General features: G+C 43.4%; 1 protein-coding gene across 4 annotated transcripts in view; it reads left to right on the top strand.

Annotated features, from left to right (window-relative positions):
• The window catches only part of LOC115163327 (breast carcinoma-amplified sequence 3), a 305,848-nt gene that overhangs the window by 34,846 nt on the left and 248,360 nt on the right, over positions 1-22,642 (top strand). For all 4 annotated transcript variants that reach the window (XM_029715122.1, XM_029715120.1, XM_029715121.1 and 1 more), the window contains exons 10-13: positions 90-166; positions 786-869; positions 6,318-6,491; positions 10,772-10,865. In XM_029715122.1, the coding sequence (XP_029570982.1) occupies positions 90-166; positions 786-869; positions 6,318-6,491; positions 10,772-10,865 (429 nt within the window). The remainder of the gene's footprint in view (positions 1-89; positions 167-785; positions 870-6,317; positions 6,492-10,771; positions 10,866-22,642) is intronic.

Here is a 22,642-nt window from a genome sequence, read left to right as displayed (position 1 = left end):
GTATCCAATTTTTCCCCATGGCTGAAGGGTATGGAAAAAGTACAGAGTTCACCTTCAATAACTGTATGTTTCCTCCCATGTGTTTTCAGGCTGCTTTCCATGTCCGGGCCCCAACCTAAACCCCATAGCACTGGGAGGACGCTGGCTAGCCTACGCTGAGAATAAGGTAGGACACAGGCACACACACACACACACACACCCATCCGTCACAGATGTACTTATCACAACAGCATATTTACAGTCCTCCAAAAAGCATTTTTTATTTGAGCTCTTTAATCTCTCAGTACAACTCATTCCAAGAAGATACCACTAGAAATGATAACATCTGAAAACCAACAGATGTAGGTTTTGTTATGTCTATTTAATAGGATTTTGGTATTTTCCAAAAGCAAGTCCACTCTACGCAATAAGTTTAATGGATAATTGTGCCTGGTAGTTTTCTGATTACACTCGGCCACTCAAGCAGTTGACAGATGGGTCAGTGACTACTTGTTACTATGGCTTTGGGCAGTAGACCGAGTAATGTTGGGAAACGTATAAGCTACTCTGTTCGTGAAGTATAGAGTAGGTCTGGGATGGATGGCTGGATCCAAGGAAATGGACAGTGGGATAGAGGAGTGTTTTTAATGTGCTTCTCCATATTCTGTTTCTGGTTGGCCTCAGGTGCAGGAGGACGATGGTTATGTATTTCTTATCTATGTTTTCCTCTCTCTCTCTCTGTCTCCCTCCATCTGTGTCTCTCTCCCTCCATCTGTGTGTGTGTCTCTCTCTCTCTCTCCCTCCAGTTGATCCGGTGTCACCAGTCTCGAGGCGGTGCCTGCGGGGACAATGCCCAGTCTTACACAGCTACAGTCATCAGCGCTGCTAAAGTAAGTCAAACACACACACTCTCTCACACACACCTCCCTTCACCTCAGTGGTTGTAATAAAATCATTTACATCTTTACATTTCTGAGAAGTGATATAGGATCCACCCCGGCTTTCCCCTGTGAGTATATCATGACACAGGCCTTGAGAGTCAATGAGCATCTTAACTAATTTCTATGGTCCCTGTATGTGTCTGTAGGGGGTTCCATCCTGTACTGTACTGCAATATGGGACACAGCCCCTGTAATACTCCTCTCAGCTGGAGAGCACCGCCAGGCTACACGAACTGCTAAGCCATTTGATACCAAACTGAATTTATACCCCTCCGCTCTGTTGATGTAGCGGCTAAGCTATCCCACGCTACTAGCCTAGCACAACAATTTCCTCATATGGTTCCAGTCTCCTGTCTTTTCCCTGCCTGCAAAGGGGAACCCTAATTGATTTATGAAGCCCCCTCGGGTCAGAGTTATTCCCATGGTCTCTCTCTCCCTCTCTCCTAAATGAGCGCTAACGCTAGCGTGATAGCAGTCCCATTAGCCGCTAATGGCGGCATACAGTGGCTTGAGAAAGTATTCACCCCCTTGGCATTTTTCCAATTTTGTTGCCTTACAACCTGGAATTAAAATAGATTTTTGGGGGGTTTGTATCATTTGATTTACACAACATGCCTACCACTTTGAAGATGCAAAATATGTTTTATTGTGAAACAAACAAGAAATAGGACAAAAAAAGACAACTTGAGCATGCATAACTATTCACCCCCCAAAAGTCAATACTTTGTAGAGCCACCTTTTGCAGCAATTACAGCTGCAAGTCTCTTGGGGTATGTTCCTATAAGCTTGGCTCATCTAGCCACTGGGATTTTTTTCCCTTTCTTCAAGGCAAAACTTCTCCAGCTCCTTCAAGTTGGATGGGTTCTGCTTGTGTACAGCAATCTTTAAGTCATACCACAGATTCTCAATTGGGTTGAGGTCTGGGCTTTGACTAGGCCATTCAAAGACATTTAAATGTTTCCCCTTAAACCACTCAAGTGTTGCTTTAGCAGTATGCTTAGGTTCATTGTCTTGCTGGAAGGTGAACCTCCGTTCCTGTCTCAAATCTCTGGAAAACTGAAACAAGTTTCCTCAAGAATTTCCCTGTATTTAGCGCCATCCATCATTCCTTCAATTCTGACCAGTTTCTCAGTCCCTGTCGATGGAAAACATCCCCACAGCATGATACTGCCACCACCATGCTTCACTGTAGGGATGGTGTTCTCGAGGTGATGAGAGGTGTTGGGTTTGCGCCAGACATAGCGTTTTCCTTGATGGCCAAAAAGCTCAATTTTAGTCTCATCTGACCAGAGTACATTCTTCCATATGTTTTTGGAGTCTCAAATCTAATCAAAGTTTATTTGTCACGTGCGCCGAATACAATAGTGAAATGCTTACAGACTCTAACCAATAGTGCAAAAAAGGTATTAGGTGAACTATAGTTAAGATAAGAAATAAAAACAACAGTAAAAAGACTGAAAAACAGTAGCAAGGCTATATACAGTAGCGAGGCTACATACAGACACTGGTTAGTCAGGCTGATTGAGGTAGTATGTACATGTAGATATGGTTAAAGTGACTATGCATAAATGATGAACAGAGAGTATCAGTAGCGTAAAAGAGGGGTTGGCGGGTGGTGGGTGGCAGGACACAATGCAGATAGCCCGGTTAGCCAATGTGCGGGAGCACTGGCAGGTCGGGCCAATTGAGGTAGTATGTACAGTTGTGGCCAAATGTTTTGAGAATGACACAAATATTAATTTTCACAAAGTCTGCCGTCTCAGTTTGTATGAGGGCAATTTGCATATACTCCAGAATGTTATGAAGAGTGATCAGATTAATTGCAAAGTCCCTATTTGCCAGGAAAATTAACTGAATCCCCCAAAAACATTTCTACTGCATTTCAGCCCTGCCACAAAAGGACCAGCTGACATCATGTCAGTGATTGTCTCGTTAACACAGGTGTGAGTGTTGACGAGGACAAGGCTGGAGATCACTCTGTCATGCTGATTGAGTTCGAATAACAGACTGGAAGCTTCAAAAGGAGGGTGGTGCTTGGAATCATTGTTCTTCCTCTGTTAGCCATGGTTACCTGCAAGGAAACACGTGCCGTCATCATTGCTTTGCACAAAAAGGGCTTCACAGGCAAGGATATTGCTGCCAGTAAGATTGCACCTAAATCAACCATTTATCGAATCTTCAAGAACTTCAAGGAGAGCGGTTCAATTGTTGTGAAGAAGACTTCAGGGCGCCCAAGAAAGTCCTGCAAGCACCAGGACCGTCTCCTAAAGTTGATTCAGCTGCGGGATCGGAGCACCACCAGTACAGAGCTTGCTCAGGAATGGCAGCAGGCAGGTGTGAGTGCATCTGCACGCACAGTAAGGCGAAGAATTTTGGAGGATGGCCTGGTGTCAAGAAGGGCAGCAAAGAAGCCACTTCTCTCCAGGAAAAACATCAGGGACAGACTGATATTCTGCAAAAGGTACAGGGATTGGTCTGCTGAGGACTGGGGTAAAGTCATTTTCTCTGATAAATCTCCTTTCCGATTGTTTGGGGCATCTGGAAAACATTTGGTCCGGAGAAGACAAGGTGAGCGCTACCATCAGTCCTGTGTCATGCCAACAGTAAAGCATCCTGAGACCATTCATGTGTGGGGTTGCTTCTCAGCCAAGGGAGTGGGCTCACTCACAATTTTGCCTAAGAACACAGCCATGAATAAAGAATGGTACCAACACATCCTCCGAGAGCAACTTCTCCCAGCCATCCAGGAACAGTTTGGTGACGAACAATGCCTTTTCCGGCATGATGGAGCACCTTCCATAAGGCAAAAGTGATAACTAAGTGGCTCGGGGAACAAAACATCGATATTTTGAGTCCATGGCCAGGAAACCCCCCAGACCTTAATCCCATTGAGAACTTGTGGTCAATCCTCAAGAGGTGGGTGGAAAAACAAAAACCCACAAATTCTGACATACTCCAAGCATTGATTATGCAAGAATGGGCTGCCATCAGTCAGGATGTGGTCCAGAAGTTAATTGACAGCATGCCAGGGCGGATTGCAGAGGTCTTGAAAAAGAAGGGTCAACACTGCAAATATTGACTCTGCATGAACTTCATGTAATTGTCAATAAAAGCCTTTGACACTTATGAAATGCTTGTAATTATATTTCAGTATTCCATAGTAACATCTGACAAAAATATCTAGAGACAATGAAGCAGCAAACTTTGTGGAAATAAATATTTGTGTCATTCTCAAAACTTTTAGCCACGACTGTACATATGTACATGAATGTATAGTTAAAGTGACTATGATTAACAGAGAGTAGCAGTAGCGTAAAACAATGCGTTTCGGCGTCCCACATGCCTTTCGGTGAACACCAAACATGTTGCTTATTTCTTTCTGGCCACTCTTCCGTAAAGCCCAACTCTGTGGTGTGTACGGCTTAAAGTGGTCCTATGGAGAGATGGTCCTGTGGAGATATACTCCATTCTCCGCTGTGGAGCTTTGCAGTTCCTTCAGGGTTATCTTTGATCTCTTTGTTGCCTCTGATTAATGCCCTCTTTGCCTGGTCTGTGGGGTTTGGTGGGCAGCCATCTCTTGGCAGGTTTGTTGTGGTGCCATTTTTCTTTCCATTTTTTAATAATGGATTTAATGGTGCTCCGTGGGGTGTTTTTAAAGTTTCGGATATTTTTATATAACCCAACCCTGATCTGTACTTCTCCACAACTTTGTCCCTCACCTGTTTGGAGAGCTCCTTGGTCTTCATGGTGCCGCTTGCTTGGTGGTGCCCCTTTCTTAGTGGTGTTGCAGACTCTGGGGCCTTTCGAAACAGGTCTCTGTGTGTGTGTGTGTGTGTGTGTGTATGTATGTATGTATGTATGTATATGTGTATATATATATATATATATATGAGATCATGTGACACTTAGATTGCATACAGGTGGACTTTATTTATTTAACTAATTATGTGACTTCTGAAGGTAATTGGTTGCACCAGATCTTATTTAGGGGCTTCATAGCAAAGGGGGTGAATACATATGCACGCACCACTTTTCGTTTTTTTTTTTTATTTTGAAACAAGTAATTTTTTTGTGTATGTCCATCACATGAAATCCACATAAAACGTTTTTTTAAATTACAGGTTGTAATGCAACAAAATAGGAAAAACACCAAGGGGGGTGTGAATACTTTTGCAAGGCACTGTACATCAAATAGAGCAGCAGCAGCAGCGCTGAAGTGTTAGCCTGGCTAGCGGAGGGAGGGGGAATTGAGGTCCCGGTCTGCAGCCGCCGTTTAGAACTATATATTACCATCTCAAGTTTTTCACCCCTGCCCCCCTCCTCCGGTGTACAACACCACACTCCGACTGAGTGAGTGCTGCTGTCCAGAGACTTTGAAGGCGAGAAGGGGTGTGGAAGGAGCGCTAAGGGGGAGTTTTTAGGGAGTATTTCCTAGCATTTTATTGGAAATAATATTTTATAACAGCGCATAATTCCAGCTGAATTGTTCCTCATACTAATCACTGGAATGTAAACATAAAGCAAACCTGCTCATTGTCTGACTGTGTGATGCTCTGCATCAGTGTGGAGGCTCCTCCATGTCCTCTCCGGGCCTAGCCAGGGTGTCTGACTCAAACACCTCTGTGGCCTGGGTCAGGCCAGGCTCAAGGAAATGGATAGACTCCACTTAAGCAGCACTATCTCACCGCTACACTTTCCTGAGCTAATGGAGTCCGTATACTGTGTGTGTGTCAGCGCAAAGGGGCCCCGGAGAACTTAATCAGGTATTCAGGCCAGGCAGCACTGTCAATACCGTGTGGCGCCTCTCGTTTGTTGGGTCTATGCATCACACACTCACCCACCCACACACACACTCCCTCACTTGGCGACTCCACCTAGCCCACTAACAGACTGGTGTGTGTAAATTGCTCAGAGCCCCATCAATAATGAAACAGTGTGTTTGGCTCCTAATTGATCAACACTAATGTGTTTTCTAATCACTGCAGTGTGACGTTTTAGTGCTAATCCAAACAGGAGCCATTGATCTGTGTAGGGCTGAGAGGGGGGAGTCTGGGGAGGAGAGACTGGTGGCAGACACTCGGCTCCTGCTGTTTCAGCACTCCACATCATCAGCAGCAGCTGATAGCATTGAGTAAATAGCCAGTCTCTCTCTCACAGACACACATACACACACGCTTATAGGCATGCGTAGACACAGTCGTTCTATATTGATCAACACTTCTCTCACAGATCCCCTTAGTCAAACAGACATACTGGTGTCTTTATTGGAAGTGTCTAGTTGGTTTATGACGATGAGCCCAATCTGATGTTTGTTTCCTGCTATTCTCCACCTCCCCCCTCTCTCCCCTCTATATATGCGCTGCTCTCCCTCCCCCTTCCCCCTGTCGTTCTGGTTAGACCCTAAAGACTGGTCTCACCATGGTGGGGAAGGTGGTGACCCAGCTAGCTGGTACTCTACCCACTGGCGCCCCCGACGAGGAGGGTGCTACCCCCCACAGCACCACCCGCCGAAGCCCCCATGCCCCCGGAGTAATCACCGTCATCGACACACACAACGTCGGAGAGGGACAGGTATGTGTGATCACTAAGTTATAGACCCTGGCTCTCCAACCAGGTTAAATCCCCTTCTGATGTAATGGTAAGAAAATATACATGTTCTGCAACCAGAAATGGAAGAAGGAATACTGCAAAAAAAATGTTTTCACACAATGTGGAGATGAAAAGATGTTGTTGGAGAAGTACATGTATTACTGTGTCTTACCATTTGTGTTATGCACCATGGCTCTGAAGTAATGTTGAAAAAGTGTACAAAGCAAAACATACATCTTGGTTGGTTTTTGTGTATGTAGTAATTTGTTTTGGGGTTGTTTGAACAATAATTCTCACCTGATAATAATGTGTCATCACTACCTTTTATAAACCGTCCCAACCTACTGTATCTCAGTAGACTGCCACTGGCTGCTAGATTCCTCATGGGAATGTGTCTCTTCCTGCTTTTGGCACAGGTCCCAAGTGAAGACCAGGCCATAGGGGGTAGATCAGCTTTAATATTGCAGCTCTTACTCATTCAAGGGTTTTTCTTTGAGTCCTGACCTCAACCTGATTGAGATGCTGTGGCATGACCTCGAGAGCAGTTCACACCAGACATCCCAAAAATATTGCTGAACTGAAACAGTTTTGTAAATAGGAATGGTCCAAAAAAAAATGTTGGTCCAATAAATGAAACTGGTAAAGTTCTTTATTTATCACAATTTTCTTTAACCAATTATGGTCTTTAATGCAGGGCCGACAGACAAGTTCCTTACTTTTTCCCCCTTCTACTTTGCTCTTCCATTTTTGCAGTAATGCTGCAATTAGTTGGTTGTAATTTTGAGTAGAGCAGACATTTCCATATATTTTTCTTAGCTTCATGTGTGACATAACTCCACCAGTATAATATTTGTAAATTATATCATAAATAGGACTATTTTGTTTTTAATACTTAAAAAAATGTTTTATCTATTAGTATTTTTGAGTTTAACCACTGTTTGTTGTATTATTTGTTCTGTTTTTTTCTTGTGGATTAAATTGAAATTGCAACCAACTTTCTATGGCTTGTTTTTAACAATAGCGATATTTTGGGAGATTTCCTTTTCAAATATTGAAAGTGCGAGGTTGTAATCTGAATAAGGCCATTCTTGAAAATGGGGTGAGACATTCTTTTTCATTTGCTAGAGAACTAGTTTGGATTTAAGTAACTTTTGTCACATGTTGTTGAAGCCTGTACTGAGAGGTCTAATGCTTTAATATTTAATGATTTCTGCCGTCCGAATTCATATTCATTATATAAATTAATTAATTAATTTTGTCTGGCTTGCGGTTCCAAATAAAATGGAATCTTTTTTTTAATTATAATTTAAATAACGGTTCGATAGGTGTAGGCAAGACCATAAGCAAATAGGTCAACTGGGATGTGACTGAAGAGTTAATCAGGGTAATTTTTCCACAAAAATACAGGTATTTTTCTTTCCATGGTAGCAAGATCTTCTCTATTTTTGCTAACTTTCTATTTACATTTATTGGAGTGAGATCATGTATTTCTGTCAGGATATGTATACCGAGTATGTCCACATCACCATCAGACCATTTTATTGGTAAACTACATGGTAATGTAAATGTTGTATTTTTGGTGATCCAATATGTAATTATATACACATTTTCCTCCTCTTGACAGTTTAAAACTTTCTGAGAAGTAGCCATTATTTACTATTTTACACCTAGGGTTACTATACATGATTTTAACCCATTTCATAAGAGATTCTCCAAAATTCAAATGTTCCAGGCATTTATTTATAAACTCCAGTCGTACTGTGAAAAACATGGACGAGGATCTTTGTTGAATAAGTTCTTCTGTTTCTTTTTGTTTTTCCTGTAATTTATTCTGAGCCTTTGGTACAGTTTTATTGGTATCTATCTGTTCTGTTAGGTCTATTTCCTTTGTTAATATGGACTCTTTTGACCTAAACATTTAAGTGTTCCATACAATAAGGGGATCTGCTGTACCTATGTTATGTCGGAAAAATTCAGTTAAATTCCTTTGTCCTAGTTCACTTGTTTTTGTCATCCATTAGGGTTTGATTAAATTTCCAATATCCTCGCCTACGTGGAAATTCATTAAGAGTAATGTATATGCCAATTATCTGATAGTCCGACCGCGTTCTGTCCCCTATCAACTCTTTTTAAACTTTTGGTGCCAACGAGAATGACACAAAGTAGTCAAGACGACTAGCTTGATTGAGCCTCCGCCATGTATAACTCACTAGGTCAGGATATTTAAGCCTCCATATATTCACTAGTTCCAATATATCCATGACATTTGTGATTTCCTTAAGAGCATGAGGGTGATAGTTTGTAGTGTGATTTCCTTTACGATCCATTGAGGTATTATAATCTCCCACCAGCACAGCTGTTCTTTGTTTGCACCAAACTGAACTCTGTCTCTAGACATTCTCTCATCAGAGTTAGAAGTGTTTTTTACTGATGCGTTGTGGGTAACCAGAAAACGTTCCCAGGTGTCCGTTTCCTTGTACAGTATCTTTAATAGAGTGTCACATTTACTGAGCTACAGCCTTACATGTTTACACTTCTCACATACAAGGCCCTTTTACACACACAACGTTTAAATCAGAACAGATTCTCTTTCCTCTCTTCCCTCCTTTTTCTTGTCCTTTCTGACCTCCGTAAACACACGTTTTGGGTTTTGGGGTGTGGTGAGAAACCTCCCAGGTTAAACCTTTTTTTTAATCCTCTGCTAGACCCAACACAGGAGCCCACCAACCAACCCCACACACGCACCTTACAGTACCTCGGGGCCTAAGGTGGGATTTATTTTGCTTGCTCACTCATATTTTTCCGGCTCGGCCTTCGCCACAGCGGCAGCTTTTTTAAGCCGTGGGGAGACTTAATGAATGCACTGCTAATCATCACCAGTAACCTCACAAGATGCTTGTACTCTATTTTTGGCACATTCCTCTCTTCCTAGCTCCCTTAGTGAAAGGGTGTCTGTGTAATGCTCACCCTATTGTTGGTTATAGCTGCTATGTATAAGGGGCATAAGGTTACTATAAATCCATACCATGTCTTTTATTGTAGTGCAGTGGAAGAATCATTGAATTCCTAAACTATGACCACACAACACTGTGTGCGTGTGTGGGATGTGCGCGCACGCACACACGCACACAGTCTCCTGAGGGCTCCTCCAGACCGGGGCTAAGTTCCTCAGATGCAGGTCTGCACTGTGTCACCAGCAATTTTACAGTAACCCTACACTGCACATAAACACAGTTAGGAGAAAGAGGGAGCGAGGAGGGGGCGAGAGAGAGAGGAGGGAGGGAAAGAAGGGGGATTTCTGTGTGACTTCAGCATATAGCTGTGTGTTATACAGGTTTTGCATTGCTTTCTTGCCACATCTCTCAACTCTAACTGTTAGTTTGTTGACTCTTTCATTGGAAGTGGTGACCCCTCTTTACACACACACATTCCTCCTGTATAATAGGTTAACTCTCCAGAGGTAGTCCCCGACACTAATTCTCCTTTTCAAAGGGCTTCAGCAGGATTCCCTCACACAACAACAGTGTGCCTCTGATGTAATAAAAGGGGTCTGGCTTATGTCACCCCTTTCCTTGTTCTTCTCTTTCCCTCCTTTCCTCTCCTTCTCTCCCTCCAGTCCAGTCTGAAATAAAGGGCTCAGTTGAGCTCAGTGGTTGTTTTGTGTTTGGACTGGCTCATATTAATACGAATGCAGCACTGCTCCCAGCTCCTTAATGCAACACTAGACCAGATCTATCACTTTGAGACCGACCTGCTCTTTCTATCTCTCCGTTCTCCTTTCTCTCTCTCACTCTTTCTCTGGCCTCATGTCTGAGCTTAGTTATAATCTGTTCAAGACCAGAAACGTTTACACACACAAAGTCCCTCGCCTGAGAACAGACTCATAGTCAGCAGCACTGTGATTTGTTTTGCACAGTCGGAGGACTTAGAGCTTAGCTACTGGTCTGAGATCAGCCTCTTGTCAGCCGTCTTAGTTTTCATGCAGCACATGGAGACAGATGACTGGCATAGTGCTGCAGTGACAGTATAGAAAGAGTGAGAGTTCTCTTTTTTGCTGCTGAGTGACTTGCCATTCCAAGCCTCTCTCTGGTGTTTATTGGCATTATTGCTAATTACATCCACAAGGGGGCAATGGTCTTTACCAAGGGAATTGTAACATATTAATTTTCCATTAATTTTACAGCAAGATGCAAAAGAAGTTCAAGTGTTGGAATTTGGTCCCGCTCTGTGTAAATTCAATTGTGTATGTGTGTGTTTTCCAGGTCCTGGTGAGTGAGGACTCAGATGGAGAGGGAGTGGTGGCCCACTTCCCAGCCCATGACAAACCCATATCCTGCATGGAATTCAACCCCAGCGGTAAGGAGATGGCTCACTGCAACACACACACAGGCATATACACCAAAAGTATTTCTTTTGGATGTAAAGAATGCTAATCTGAATTTGAAGGCAAGTTTTGGCAATCAATCCGTATTGAAGAAAGTGAGTTGAGGGATGAGGAGTTCTTTGTTGTTGAGTGTGAACCCAGATCAAGGGGACACAGCCTCACTGTCCAGGTCTTAACCTCTTCTGTGGGACTCCAGGGGGTGTCCCAGTCTTAACCTCTTCTGTGGGACTCCAGGGGGTGTCCCAGTCTTAACCTCTTCTGTGGGACTCCAGGGGGTGTCCCAGTCTTAACCTCTTCTGTGGGACTCCAGGGGGTGTCCCAGTCTTAACCTCTTCTGTGGGACTCCAGGGGGTGTCCCAGTCTTAACCTCTTCTGTGGGACTCCAGGGGGTGTCCCAGTCTTAACCTCTTCTGTGGGACTCCAGGGGGTGTCCCAGTCTTAACCTCTTCTGTGGGACTCCAGGAGGTGTCCCAGTCTTAACCTCTCCTGTGGGGCTCCAGGGTGTGGCGGAAAGGGCCTATGAAGTGGGGATGTATGCGTCTGTGTTAGAATGGTAGTCAGTGGGGCCTGTGCCTGAGGGTGCATGCACTCACCTGCAGTCTACACACAATGGAAGTGGCTTGATCAAGCAGGCCCTGCAGTGACAATGGCACTTCATCCCACTGTGGGAGAGTGACAACAACCATGCATTGATATGTGAAGTCACACACAGGGGCACTCCCTTTGTGTTTCTGTGATCACACTCACTCAGTCAGGCCTTGATGTCGGTCCGACACCCGGTAAACAGCCATAGGTGTGTGAGGTGTTGAGTTACGCTGCTAACCTCACAACAGATGAGTTATGTTGCTCTCCTCACAACGGAAGAGAGGTTAGTTATTAAGAGGCGTTAGTGAGTTTGAGTGTCAGTAATCACTGGGATCATGGACCAAAAATTTATCTAACACACTCACCCGTGTCACAAGGGCTTTCAGACGTTGAAAACACAATGCAGCCTTAAAGGTCCCAATGCAGTCGTTTTTTCTCAATACAAATCATTTTTGTGTAACAATTAAAAGCTTACTGTGATTGTTTTAAATTAAAATGGCCAAAAATAAACATAAATAGCTTCTTAGCAAAGGGCAATTTCTAAAGCAAGAATTTTGCTAGGAATGTCTGGGAGACTGAAAATTAGCTGTTATTGGCAGAGAGGTTTGGAAATCTTTCTTATTGGTCTATTAACCTCTAGGGGCTATGTGGGACGCAAGCGTGCCACCCCTGGTACACCCTATCAACAACAGGTGAAATATCAAGAGCGCCAAATTTGAAAACAATTAAATGTCATAATTCAAATTTCTCAAACATACAACTATCTTACACCCTTTGAAAGATAAACATCTCCTTAATCTAACCACGTTGTCCGATTTCAAAAAGTCTTTACGGCGAAAGCATAAATGCTTATGTTAGGAGAGTATGTTAGGAGAGTACATTGACAATAGCTGTGTGTAATGTTTTGTCAATTCAAAGACAGGCGTCACCAAAAGCAGAAAACCAGCTAAAATTATGCACTAACCTTTGACAATCTCCATCAGATGACACTCCTAGGACATTATGTTAGACAATACATGCATTTTTGTTCTATCAAGTTCATATTTATATCCAAAAACAGCGTTTTACTATGGCGTTGATGTTGAGGAAATTGTTTCCTTCCAATAACCGCCAGTCAATCAGCACAACAAATTAAATAATTACTATTCGAAAACCATTGGTAAAATATTATATTGTCATTCAAAGAATTATAGATTTACATCTCTTGAACGCAACCGGCTTGCCAGATTTAAAAATAACCTTACTGGGAAATCACACTTTGCAATAATCTGAGCACTGCGCCCAGAAAAATACGCTTTACGATACAGACTAACCGCCATGTTGGAGAGATCTAAAATCGAAAATACTATGTAAATAATCCATTACCTTTGATTCTCTTCATCAGATGTCACTTCCAGGAATCCCAGGTCCATAACGAATGTAGTTTTGTTCGAAAAAGCTCATAATTTATGTCCAAAAAGCTCCGTGTTGTTAGCACATGATCTATGCCCGCCGGACTTCACTTCATGAACGAGGGGGAAAAAAATATTTACGTTCGTTCAAACATGTCAAACGTTGTATAGCATAAATCATTAGTGCCTTTTTTAACCAGAACATGAATAATATTCAAGGCGGACGATTGCATTCTCTTTTAAAACGTATTGGAACCAGAGTACCCAACATGAACTCGCACGCCAGAGTCTAATCGGCTATCACCGTTCCATGGCTCTTGTTCGGTCAGATCTCACAGTATAAGACTCAAAACACTTTGTAAAGACTGGTGACATCTAGTGGAAGCCATAGGAAGTGCTCAAAGATTAATAAGCCCCTGTGTGTTTCAATGGCATAGGCTTAAAGGTAATTCAACACATCAGGTATCCACTTCCTGTCAGAATTTGTCTCAGGGTTTTGACTGCCATATGAGTTCTGTTATACTTACAGACACCATTCAAACAGTTTTAGAAAATTCAGAGTGTTTTCTATCCAAACCTGAACAATAATATGCATATTCTAGCTTCTGAGTTGGTGTAGGAGGCAGTTAAAAATGGGCACATGTTTTTTTTCAAAATTCTCAATACTGCCCCCTAGCCCTAAGAAGTTCTCTAATTTACCACATTGTGATGTCACCATACAGACCAAAACTCCATCTCACCAAAACGGGCTGAAATTTAAGGCGGTCTTTTCAAACAGCTCTTACACTATAAACGGGTATTATTCCAACCTCATAGTGTGGAAATATACACTGAGTGTACAAAACGTTAGGAGCACCTGCTCTTTCCATGACATACAGTGCCTTCGGAAAGTATTTAGACCCCTTGACTATTTCCACATTTTGTTACGTTACAACCTTATTCTAAAATGGATTAAAACCTTTTTTTAAATTTTCAGCAATCTATACACACAATACCTCATAATGTCAAAGCAAAAACAGTTTTTTTAAAGTGTTTGCAAGTGTATTAAAAACAGATACCTTATTTACATAAGTATTCAGACCCTTTTGCTATGAGACTCAAAATTGAGCTCAGATGCATCCTGATTCCATTGATCAATCTTGAGAGGTTTCTACAATTTGATTGGAGTCCACCTGTGGTCAATTCAATTGATTGGACATGATTTGGAAAGGCACACACCTGTCTATATAAGGTCCCACAGTTGACAGTGCATGTCAGTGCAAAAACGTGAGGTCAAAGGAATTGTCCGTAGAGCTCCGAGACAGGATTGTGTCGAGGCACAGATCTGGGGAAGGGTAGCAAAACATTTCTAAAGCATTCAAGGTCCCCAAGAACACAGTGGCCTCCATCATTCTTAAATGGAAGAAGTTTGGAACCACCCAGACTCTTCCTAGAGCTGGCCGCCCGGCCAAACTGAGCAATCGGGGGAGAAGGGCCTTGGTCAAGGAGGTGACCAAGAAACCAATGGTCACTCTGACAGAGCTCCAGAGTTCCTCTGTGGAGATGGGATAAACTTCCAGAAGGACAACCATTTCTGCAGCACTCCACCAATCAGGCCTTTATGGTTGAGTGGCCAGACGGAAGCCACTCCTCAGTAAAAGGCACATGACAGCCCGCTTGGAGTTTGCCAAAAGGCACCTAAAGACTCTCAGACCATGAGAAACAAGATTCTCTGGTCTGATGAAATCAAGATTGAACTGGCTTGAATGCCAAAGACTAAGTGAATCCAGGTGAAAGCTAAGATCCCTTATTGATGTCACTTGTTAAATCCACTTCAATCAGTGTAGATGAAGGGGAGGAGACAGGTAATTATTACTTTCATTATTGTAGGCTATCTGGTATTAGTGCATAAGGCTAAACTTCATAGTTTAACTATACAGTGGGGGGGGGAAGTATTTGATCCCCTGCTGATTTTGTACGTTTGCCCACTGACAAAGAAAGGATCAGTCTATAATTTTAATGGTAGGTTTATTTGAACAGTGAGAGACAGAATAAAAACAAAAATATCCAGAAAAACGCATGTCAAAAATGTTATAAATTGATTTGCATTTTAATGAGGGAAATAAGTATTTGACCCCCTCTCAATCAGAAAGATTTCTGGCTCCCAGGTGTCTTTTTATACAGGTAACGAGCTGAGATTAGGAGCACACTCTTAAAGGGAGTGCTCCTAACCGCAGCTTGTTACCTGTAAAAAAGACACCTGTCCACAGAAGCAATCAATCAATCAGATTCCAAACTCTCCACCATGGCCAAGACCAAAGAGCTCTCCAAGGATGTCAGGGACAAGATTGTAGACCTACACAAGGCTGGAATGGGCTACAAGACCATCGCCAAGCAGCTTGGTGAGAAGGTGACAACAGTTGGTGCGATTATTCGCAAATGGAAGAAACACAAAAGAACTGTCAATCTCCCTCGGCCTGGGGCTCCATGCAAGATCTCACCTCGTGGAGTTGCAATGATCATGAGAACGGTGAGGAATCAGCCCAGAACTACACGGGAGGATCTTGTCAACGATCTCAAGGCAGCTGGGACTGTAGTCACCAAGAAAACAATTGGTAACACACAATGCCGTGAAGGACTGAAATCCTGCAGCGCCCGCAAGGTCCCCCTGCTCAAGAAAGCACATATACATGCCCGTCTGAAGTTTGCCAATGAACATCTGAATGATTCAGAGGACAACTGGGTGTAAGTGTTGTTGTCAGATGAGACCAATATGGAGCTCTTTGACATCAACTCAACTCGCCGTGTTTGGAGGAGGAGGAATGCTGCCTATGACCCCAAGAACACCATCTCCACCGTCAAACATGAAGGTGGAAACATTATGCTTTGGGGGTATTTTTCTGCTAAGGGGACAGGACAACTTCACCGCATCAAAGCGACGATGGACGGGGCCATGTACCGTCAAATCTTGGGTGAGAACCTTCTTCCCTCAGCCAGGGCATTGAAAATGGGTCGTGGATGGGTATTCCAGCATGACAATGACCCAAAACACACGGCCAAGGCAACATAGGAGTGGCTCAAGAAGAAGCACATTAAGGTCCTGGAGTGGCCTAGCCAGTCTCCAGACCTTAATCCCATAGAAAATATGTGGAGGGAGCTGAAGGTTCGATTTGCCAAACGTCAGCTTCGAAACCTTAATGACTTCGAGAAGATCTGCAAAGAGGAGTGGGACAAAATCCCTCCTGAGATGTGTGCAAACCTGGTGGCCAACTACAAGAAATGTCTGACATCTGTGATTGCCAACAAGGGTTTTGCCACCAAGTACTAAGTCATGTTTTGCAGAGGGGTCACATACTTATTTCCCTCATTAAAATGCAAATCATTTTATAACATTTTTGACATGTGTTTTCTGGATTTTTTTGTTGTTATTCTGTCTCTCACTGTTCAAATAAACCTACTATTAAAATTATAGACTGATCATTTCTTTGTAAGTGGGCAAACGTACAAAATCAGCAGGGGATCAAATACTTTTCCCCCCACTGTACACGCGCCAATTGCCAGATAATGCAAAGAAAGTTAACATCAATCTACAGAGACAAAAAGGCCATTGTCGAAGTTTAATTCAATAAGACAAAAGCTGAGAAAGGAGAGTTGAAAATAAAGAGAAGTGAGGGCAATAAAAGTAATGTTTGGAAAATATTTGGTGAAGTGGTAAAAGAGGATGATGGCAGTCCTGGCTATGTTTGGCGGCAGGTAGCCTAGTGGTTAGAGCGTTGGACTAGTAACCGAAAGGTTGCAAGATTGAATCCCCGAGCTGACAAGGTAAAATATATATACTGCTCAAAAAAATAAAGGGAACACTTAAACAACACATCCTAGATCTGAATGAAAGAAATAATCTTATTAAATACTTTTTTCTTTACATAGTTGAATGTGCTGACAACAAAATCACACAAAAATAATCAATGGAAATCCAATTTATCAACCCATGGAGGTCTGGATTTGGAGTCACACTCAAAATTAAAGTGGAAAACCACACTACAGGCTGATCCAACTTTGATGTAAATGTCCTTAAAACAAGTCAAAATGAGGCTCAGAAGTGTGTGTGGCCTCCACGTGCCTGTATGACCTCCCTACAACACCTGGGCATGCTCCTGATGAGGTGGCGGATGGTTTCCTGAGGGATCTCCTCCCAGACCTGTTCTAAAGCATCCGCCAACTCCTGGACAGTCTGTGGTGCAACGTGGCGTTGGTGGATGGAGCGAGACATGATGTCCCAGATGTGCTCAATTGGATTCAGGTCTGGGGAACGGGCAGGCCATTACATAGCATCAATGCCTTCCTCTTGCAGGAACTGCTGACACACTCCAGCCACATGAGGTCTAGCATTGTCTTGCATTAGGAGGAACCCAGGGCCAACCGCACCAGCATATGGTCTCACAAGGGGTCTGAGGATCTCATCTCGGTACATAATGGCAGTCAGGCTACCTCTGGCGAGCACATGGAGGGCTGTGCGGCCCCCCAAAGAAATGCCACCCCACACCACACCATGACTGACCCACCACCAAACTGGTCATGCTGGAGGATGTTGCAGGCAGCAGAACGTTCTCCACGGCATCTCCAGACTCTGTCACGTCTGTCACGTGCTCAGTGTGAACCTGCTTTCATCTGTGAAGAGCACAGGGCGCCAGTGGCGAATTTGCCAATCTTGGTGTTCTCTGGCAAATGCCAAACGTCCTGCACGGTGTTGGGCTGTAAGCACAACCCCCACCTGTGGACGTCGGGCCCTCATACCACCCTCATGGAGTCTGTTTCTGACCATTTGAGTAGACACATGCACATTTGTGGCCTGCTGGAGGTCATTTTGCAGGGCTCTGGCAGTGCTTCTCCTGCTCCTCCTTGCACAAAGGCGGAGGTAGCGGTCCTGCTGCTGGGTTGTTGCCCTCCTACGGCCTCCTTCACGTCTCCTGATGTACTGGCCTGTCTCCTGGTAGCGCCTCCATGCTCTGGACACTACGCTGACAGACACAGCAAACCTTCTTGTCACAGCTCGCATTGATTTGCCATCCTGGATGAGCTGCACTACCTGAGCCACTTGTGTGGGTTGTAGACTCCGTCTCATGCTACCACTAGAGTGAAAGCACCACCAGCATTCAAAAGTGACCAAAACATCAGCCAGGAAGCATAGGAACTGAGAAGTGGTCTGTGGTCACCACCTGCAGAACCACTCCTTTATTGGGGGTGTCTTGCTAATTGCCTATAATTTCCACCTGTTGTCTATTCCATTTGCACAACAGCATGTGACATTTATTGTCAATCAGTGTTGCTTCCTAAGTGGACAGTTTGATTTCACAGAAGTGTGATTGACTTGGAGTTACATTGTGTTGTTTATGTGTTCCCTTTATTTTTTTGAGCAGTGTATATTTATATAAATCTGTCTTTCTGCCCCTGAACAAGGCAGTTAACCCACTGTTCCTAGGCCGTCATTGAAAATTATAATTTGTTCTTAACTGACTTGCCTAGTTAAATAAAGGTAAAGTAAAATAATTTAAAAAATGATTTTGAAGCACTATGCAAATTCGACAGTCACAAGACAGGACTTCAAATAGGCCTATGGCATGTCAAGGAACTGTGTAGCCTACTGTTTAGATGGGTTAAATGGAAACTGAAATCTGGACATTGACTAACCAGAATAACCTACTGTTTTTGGTGAACTCCAAGGTCCTCTGATAGTACTAGTCCCGTGTGAATCGACATCTGTGTTTTGAGAGAAATGTGCAGGTGTTGCTCGCTATTTGAGCAAGAAAACACTGATTCGATAAATTGAACAAAGTGCTGCGCATAGACTATATGAAGGGCCTACATGTATCAATTTTAAGTGAATGCTTTTGTTTATACGTTGTGCGAATTAATTGAACATCACCAAATGCATCATAAAAAGATATTGCGCCGATTTAATGCAACCCTTGCTGTTAATAGATCGCAGAGCAGCATACAACTGACCTAAACGTTTGGAACAAGTTAACTTTCTCATCCATAGCCTAAAAACGCATATCAATTGCAAGTTGGCTGTTTAGCTTACATCTGAAGGCTGGTGGCATTTAGGATGTCTGCTGTGGATCATTAAAATATCCTCAAATCAAATATTATGGCGACACCATACCAACGATGGTTTGGTATGGTTTAGAAACTTGCGGACGAAGCTCGCGTTATCAATGTAGCATGTTATCGCCTGGACTTGTTGAAATATCTCAACACCTAGAAAAAAAAAACTCCAGACATCCGTCATAACTGAGAATTACAGGGGGCAGATTGTAAAAATGTCCTCTGGAATAATGTGGGGGTAATAAATACATAATCAATGTTCTCTGGTAATACTAGTCCCTTGCGAATAGGGCTATAGCCTTAATAATAGTTCCTACAGAATTAAGCGTTTCTTGCAGTAAAATTATACACCAAATGTAGGCAACATATAGTCGGGCGGTTTGCTGAGGAGTTGTTAGCAATTGCAGGCGGGTGCGGGTGAACAAACCGCTGACCTGCAGCACCACTAGTTGCTACAACCTTTGAATTAAAGTTTACAACGTAGGTGCACACAGGTCGAGAGAGAAATTTGAGTTGCACACTCTTGACTGCATCTAGCTGATCTAGGATGTAATCATTAGTCCAACATTTGCAAACGAGTTTCAATTGGACAACTTCGGATATGTTTATCCCTGTTTAGTTTGCTTCTGTTTTTCTAAATGCACCCCTAATCACAGTTCACTTTCATTGCAACCATGTTGTATTCCTACTTGCATCTCTGCTCTCTCCTCTCACATTTTCCCTTTGCTGATGGACTTCAGTGCACAACACATCAGCTGTATGTGACCAGGTGAAAAAACCTTTACAAACCACTCCACACAGCCTACATTGTTGTCACCATATTAGCTAAAGTAACATCATAGTCATCATAACTCATTGAACTAACGCGTTAGTAAACCCGCTATAATTATGCAGTAACGTTAGTGTTAAATCAGTAAGCAGTTTAGCACTTACATTGGTGGGCCCCGGTTGCAATAAATTAGTCAAACCAAAAGCTTACCTTGACTTGGAAGAGTTCCAGTGTTGTGTTGGATAGTCATAGCCAGCTAGCTAATGTAGCGTCCTTCTGTTTGAGCAGGTTGTTTAAGTAAGCTAAACTAGCTAGCTGAATTTTCTAGCTAAGTATTTGAAATGGAAAGTGAAAAAAATGACTATCTCTCTTGCTTTTCCTTCATTTTGGAAGAAATTAAATTGTTCAAAACTGTTCAACTATTGTCTTTGAGTCAACTACTCACCACATTTTATGCACTGCAGTGCTAGCTAGCTGTAGCTTATGCTTTCAGTGCTAGATTAATTCTCTGATCCTTTTATTGAGTGGACAACATGTCAGTTTATGCTGCAAGAGCTCTGATAGGTTGGAGGATGTCCTCCGGAAGTTTTCATAATTACTCTGTAAGTCTATTGAAGGGAATGAGAACTATGATACTCCTAGGTTTTGTATTTTAGTTAATGTACCCAGAGAAGGACGGAAGCTAGCTGTCCTCCAGCTACACCATGGTGCTACCCTACAGAGTGCTGTTGAGGCTACTGTAGACCTTCATTGCAAAACAGTGTGTTTTAATCTAAAAATGACAACTTTTAAAATGTTTAAAAATATATATTTTTAGGAAATTCACTGAGGAGGATGGTCCTCCTCTGAGGAGCCTCCTGAGGCGCACCGGTTTGAGTGTGTCAAGAACTGTAGTGCTGCTGGGTTTTTCACGCTCAACAGCTTCCCATATGTATCAAGAATGGTCCAACAACCAAAGGACATCCAGCCAACTTGACACAACTGTGGGACACATTGGAGTCAACATGGGCCAGCATCCCTGTGGAACACTTTAGACATCTTGTCCTATCCATGCCCCAACGAATTGAGTCTGTTCTTCCCCAGAGTCAGATGAACTCGTGGATACCATTTTTATGTCTCTTCATGCAGTTTGAAGGAAGTTGCTAACAAGCATTAACGCAATTGCTAACTGGAATTCTTTTAACTGCTAGTATGCTAGCAGATACCATAGACTTTCAGTCATTGCGCTAATGCTAGTTGGCATTGGCTCACAAAACTACCTCTAACTTCTTTAATACTAGATGCAGAGACTTACAAGTGGTGTTCATGTGACTTTGGCTTCATTGCCAAAATCCCGTAGTATCCCTTTAAGGAGAGAGACTGTGTGTGTGGTTCAGTTTTACCCAGAGTGCCGTGGATGCTTCCTGGCCTCACTCTACACCAAATGATTTTGCACTGGCGTCTTCCCCCTTTTATGGATTGTTCCCCCTCGGAAATAAAGGCACCACACAGTGCAGTGTGTGTGTGGTGTGTGTGTGTGTGTGAAGGAGCAGCTAATAAAGTAGCTGCTGAGTGATGGTGCTTACTGTGACCTCCAGTCTTTGGTAGGAATCCTTCACATGCCTCTGCTTCTGACCAGACTAGAATGCACCTCCCAGGAAGACATTTTTTTGTAACACTTTTTTGTAACAGACATTCACCGCCTTTATACATTAACTAAATGTATACCTTTGTACACATACACATCCTCAATCTTTTGCTTACAAACACATAGGCTAACCCATGCACCCATTGACAATGTGTGTGACAATAAATCCCCAACACACACCCTTGTACAGATGATGTTTTACGTCTTCACATGCACTCGAGTCACAGATACGCTCATACAAAGCACACGATCACTCTGACACGGCACACACAGTAATCACATACATAGCGTGCTCTCCAAGCAGGTAAATGCCACATTTAATCTAGAAGGATTGTTACTTGGAGGTTTAGCAGAGCTGTTGTTTGGCAATTACAGAACAACTCCTCCCCCTCTTCAAGTCCTCTTTCCCTGGCCTGTATGACCGGTCCAATCTGTAGGGGGCGCCCTTGGTTCACCTTGACGACTTAGAGTTGACTCAGTCGACCTTTACCCTATATGTGTGTGCGTGCCTGCATGTTTGTGTGTGGAGCCGAATTTACCAGGAGCAGGGGGGCCGCCGCTCTGGCCAACCGCACAGCGTCCAGCCGGCAACCGTGACCACCTTTCATTGTACTGTCAAGTGTAACACACTGAGTATGCACGATGGCTGTGTCCTAAATGTCCACTTCAAGCCCCCCCCCCCGTTAACTTTACTGCCAAATCACCACATGGGTGCGTTGCCACCTCATTTATGCCTGCCCAAGTCTGAAAGACCTTAAGAGTTTTGAAATATGACAGTGTTGGGGCACCTCAAAAAGTACCCCCAAGAGCCACATTTCTTTCTCTTTTTTTCCCCTAGCAAGGTAAGGGTGAGTGGGTTAGTGTGTGCGGAGTAGCTGCATAGTCCTCCCCACTTCGATGCTGTAATTTAGGAGCCTTTCATCATTAAGCCTCATGATCAAAACAACTGCCACGTTGGTCTCTGAAGCCGCCTGCTTTAGAGTAACAGAGAGCGAGGCGAGTCCCTTGGTCTTGATTGGCCTGCAATCCCGGGTGACTCGCAGTCTGTTTGTCCTGAATTAACTGCACAGAGAGAGAGCGAAATGAAAAGAGAAGAAAAGGAGGAAAAACGTCTCACTCTACCGTAGGGCCTTCAGTACCATGGCTCCTTCTAACAGTGGTCAAGTCAACCCCGAAAACCAACAGAGCCAGTATGAAACAATGCAATGACTCGACAGCTCAGTGACTGGTCCTGGAAAGCCCAACAAGTCCTACCCAAGAAGTATGACGCCACAAACCCCATAGAACTGCTTG

The sequence above is a fragment of the Salmo trutta genome, chromosome 26, assembly GCF_901001165.1.
Source record: "Salmo trutta chromosome 26, fSalTru1.1, whole genome shotgun sequence".
Classification (NCBI taxonomy): Eukaryota; Metazoa; Chordata; class Actinopteri; order Salmoniformes; family Salmonidae; genus Salmo; species Salmo trutta.
The sequence above is the reverse complement of the archived record's forward strand: the minus strand, read 5'-3'. Positions and strand labels throughout refer to the sequence as shown.